The sequence below is a fragment of the Hippopotamus amphibius genome, chromosome 3, assembly GCF_030028045.1.
Source record: "Hippopotamus amphibius kiboko isolate mHipAmp2 chromosome 3, mHipAmp2.hap2, whole genome shotgun sequence".
Taxonomy (NCBI): domain Eukaryota; kingdom Metazoa; phylum Chordata; class Mammalia; order Artiodactyla; family Hippopotamidae; genus Hippopotamus; species Hippopotamus amphibius.
This window is the reverse complement of record NC_080188.1, coordinates 95,614,200-95,617,777: the sequence shown is the minus strand read 5'-3', so window position 1 is coordinate 95,617,777 and position 3,578 is coordinate 95,614,200. Positions and strand designations below refer to the sequence as shown.

Genomic DNA, 3,578 nt, shown 5'->3' with positions numbered 1-3,578 from the left:
AACCCTCTTGCACTGCTGGTGGGAATGCAAATTGATATAGCCACTATGGAGAACAGTATGGAGGATCCTTAAAAAACTAAAAATAGAACTACCATATGACCACACAATCCCACTACTTGGCATGTACCCAGAGAAAATCATAATTCAAAAAATACATGCACCCAAATGTTCATTGCAGCACTATTTACAATAATCAGGAAATGGAAGCAACCTAAATGTCCAGCAACAGATGAATGGATAAAAAAGATGTGGTACATATATGCAATGCAATATTATCCAGCTGTAAAAAGCAATGAAATTGGGACATTTGTTGAGACATGGATGGACCTAGAGACTGTCGTACAGAGTGAAGTGAGTCAGAAAGAGAAAAACAAATATCATATATTAACACATATATGTGGACTATAGAAAAATGGTACAAATCAACCAGTTTGCAAGGCAGAAATAGAGACACAGATGTAGAGAACAAACATATGACGCCAAGTGGGGAAAGCAGGGAGGGTTGGCGGGGGGATGAATTGGGAGATTGGGATACCAAATAGTACACTCTAAATATATGAAGTTTATTGTATGTTAACTGTATCTCAATAAAATTTCTTTAAAAAAATGGATTAAAGACCTAAGTATGAGAGCTGATACTATAAAACTCCTTGAAGAAAACATAGGGAGGACACCTTTGACATAAATCAAAGCAATATTTTCTCAGATGTCTCTTAGAGTAATTGAAACCCAATCGAAAAATGAGCAGAAGACCTAAACAGACATTTCTCCAAAGAAGACAACCAAATAGCCAACAGGCACATGCAAAAATGCTTGATATCACTAAATATAGAGAAATGCAAATCAAAATGTACAATTATACAATGAGGTATAACCTCATACCAGTTAGAATGGCCATCAGCAAAATGTCTACAAATATTGGGTCAGCCAAAAACTTCATTCTGGTTTTCGCATACCAGCTTATGGAAAAACTCGAATGAACTTTTTTAGCAACCCAATCAGTGCTGGAGAGGGTGTAGAGAAAAGGAAACCCTCCTACACTGTTGGTGGGAATGTAAATTGATGCAGCCACTATGGAGGATAGTAGAGATTTTCTTAAAAATGTAAAGAGAGTTCCCATATGATTCTGCAATCCCACTCCTGCGCATATATCTGGAGAAAACTACAATTAGAAAATATACATGTACCCCAATGTTCACTGCAGCACTGTTTACAATAGCCAGGACATGGAAGCAACCTAAATGCCCATCAACAGATGAATGGATAAAGAAGACGTGGTACATACATACAATGGAATATTACTCAGCCATAAAAAAGAATGAAATAATGCCATTTACAGGAACATGTATGGACCTAAAGATTATCATACTAAGTGAAAGAAGCCAGAGAAAGGCAAATATGATACTGTTTATATGTGGAATCAACAAAAAAAACCCCCCAAAACCCAGAAAAAAAAACCTTGAAGGAATTGGTCATAGATTCATACACATTTCTCAGGAGGAATGGGGAATCACAAACACAACATTATAATTTTAGAAAATACAGGCTGCAACTTCCCCTCTTGTGCTCCTTGTAAAACAAAACTTATACCTCCTGGGATCGGAATATCTGAAAAGTAAACTGGAATCATACAATATTCTAAGGACTGTTATGGTCAACCCACCAAGGCAAAACTCTCCAGGGTGGACCCTGGTCCAAAAAATGGCCTGAGAGAAGTGTGAAAAGCCACAGCTTGGGGGTTTCTGGTGGCTGGGGAGAGTTGCTTTGCAGGCAGGGCCTTCCTGGGTTAGAACCGCCCTCCTAAGCCAACTGAAGGGCACCCAGGTTGTCTTGACAGCTTGTCCAGTTGTGGGGCAGAGGTGAAGCCAGAGGGGGAGGATTAAAAAGACATCAGCACTCAGACATCAAAGATGGACTCACACTCTTTATTACAAGGACATCCTCTGAACACAGGAAGAAAGTAGAACATACAGGACATCTTCCAAGGGGGCTCAGCCCTCATCTTCAGCTAGACTTATTGTAAGTGATTTGGAAGAAGGTCCAATAGAGAAATAGGGCATAAGTCTTTCTGTAAAAATGTTACAGAATAAATATAAAGGAGATCTATCTTTCAAATTGTAAAAAGAAACTTCCCCCAACTCATAGTCCAGAAAAACACCAATCCGACAGCGGTTTCCTGAATCCCCTGTGTCAGGTGTAGTTGAGAGTTGAATTTGCCAGCAGCCATTGTTTGGGGCCGGTGATATAGGACCATTTCTGGGGAAAGATTCTGTACACACACCTAAGGACCATTCACCCACACCTCTTCCTTCTACCTGCCAAAAATGCCTGCCACCTTCAAATCCCTCAGAACTCAGGACAGCTGGGTGAGAAGGAAATGCCCCGGGGTTGAGAACACAGTTTGGTTTCATCCTTCGAAATGTTGCCGTTTTCCTGTCCTGTGACATGATGAGACTGTGGTGAGCAGTTTCAGGATTAAATGTCAAATCCACGTGAAATGTGCTGATCATTTTGTGGAGGCCAAAATATTGTGGGGGGAGAGTGAAAGTCTCCTTCGTTAAATGATAGGGAAAGGCTTCTGGGATCTCTAGGTTTCCGTACGTGCTATGGATTCTTTCAATGTCTGTCAGTAAATCCAGGTCAGGCTGCAAACACTTCTCGGTGATTTCATCAAGCAGACTTTGCAACGTGGATCTGCGGGCTGATATTTGGGTTCTTTTTTCAATAATTTTATCTTCAACAAGCTTCTCTTCACTTAGCAACCTAACATGAATTTCATCATGCTCCATTCCCCAGAAACGCTTAAAGTGTTCAACTTCGGAGAGCAATTCCCTCCTTCGATTCTCTACCTTCCACACCAACTCAAATGATTCTGAGACTCGCATTTCTAGTGCCTTTTCAGCATCTTGAAGCTGCTTTTTCAGGGGCTCAATGTAGCCTTTGAGCATCCTCCTGTGAGAGGCTGCAGCTGGCTCTGTGGGTCCCAGGGGGTGACCGCTGTGGTCAGAGGAGACCCTGCACTGGGGACACAGCAGCTCCAGGTCCTTCTCACAGAACAGGCTCAGAACCTGCTTGTGCTTCTCACACAGGGGTTTCTCTTTCTGCCATTTCCTCACGTCCTCTGTGTTGGGAAGCTGCCTCACAAAATCAATCATGTGACATAACTGGCTGTTCCCCCTGATGCTCTTGTCAGGGCAGTGCTGGAGGCAGACAGGACAGGGGAAGATGTCCCATAGACCTTCCCAGCACTGCTGGATGCAGGAGTGACAGAAGTTGTGCCCACAGCCAGTGGTCACGGGGTCTCTCAGGTAATCCAGGCAGACAGGGCAGCTGGCCTCTGCTTGGAGCTGTGCCAGGGAAGATGCCAGGGCCATTGTTCTGGGAGGGCTTCTGTCTGAGGACACTCCCTTCAGAGAAACCTGGCTCTCCAGGGGCTGGGACACGGGAGAAGCTTCTGACTCTTCTGCCTCCTCTCTGCCCCTTCACAGCTGCCAGCAGGTTTCCCAGGAGCTGCAGGAGCTGTGCCCACTCAGGCCTATTTCTACCCCTTCCTTTAACTCTACAGCAGCCGCCAGGAG

General features: G+C 43.7%; 1 protein-coding gene across 1 annotated transcript; it reads right to left on the bottom strand.

Annotated features, from left to right (window-relative positions):
* Positions 1 to 1,991: 1,991 nt before the first annotated feature.
* LOC130848498 (tripartite motif-containing protein 60-like) lies at positions 1,992 to 3,374 on the bottom strand. The gene has a single exon (XM_057726968.1). The coding sequence runs from the start codon at positions 3,372 to 3,374 to the stop codon at positions 1,992 to 1,994; it is 1,383 nt and encodes a 460-aa protein (XP_057582951.1).
* Between the last annotated feature and the right edge of the window lie 204 nt (positions 3,375 to 3,578).

Coding starts and splice junctions, on each gene's coding strand:
- LOC130848498 (XM_057726968.1), bottom strand. CDS start 3,374: ATGGCCCTGGCATCTTCCCTGGCACAGCTCCAAGCAGAGGCCAGCTGC.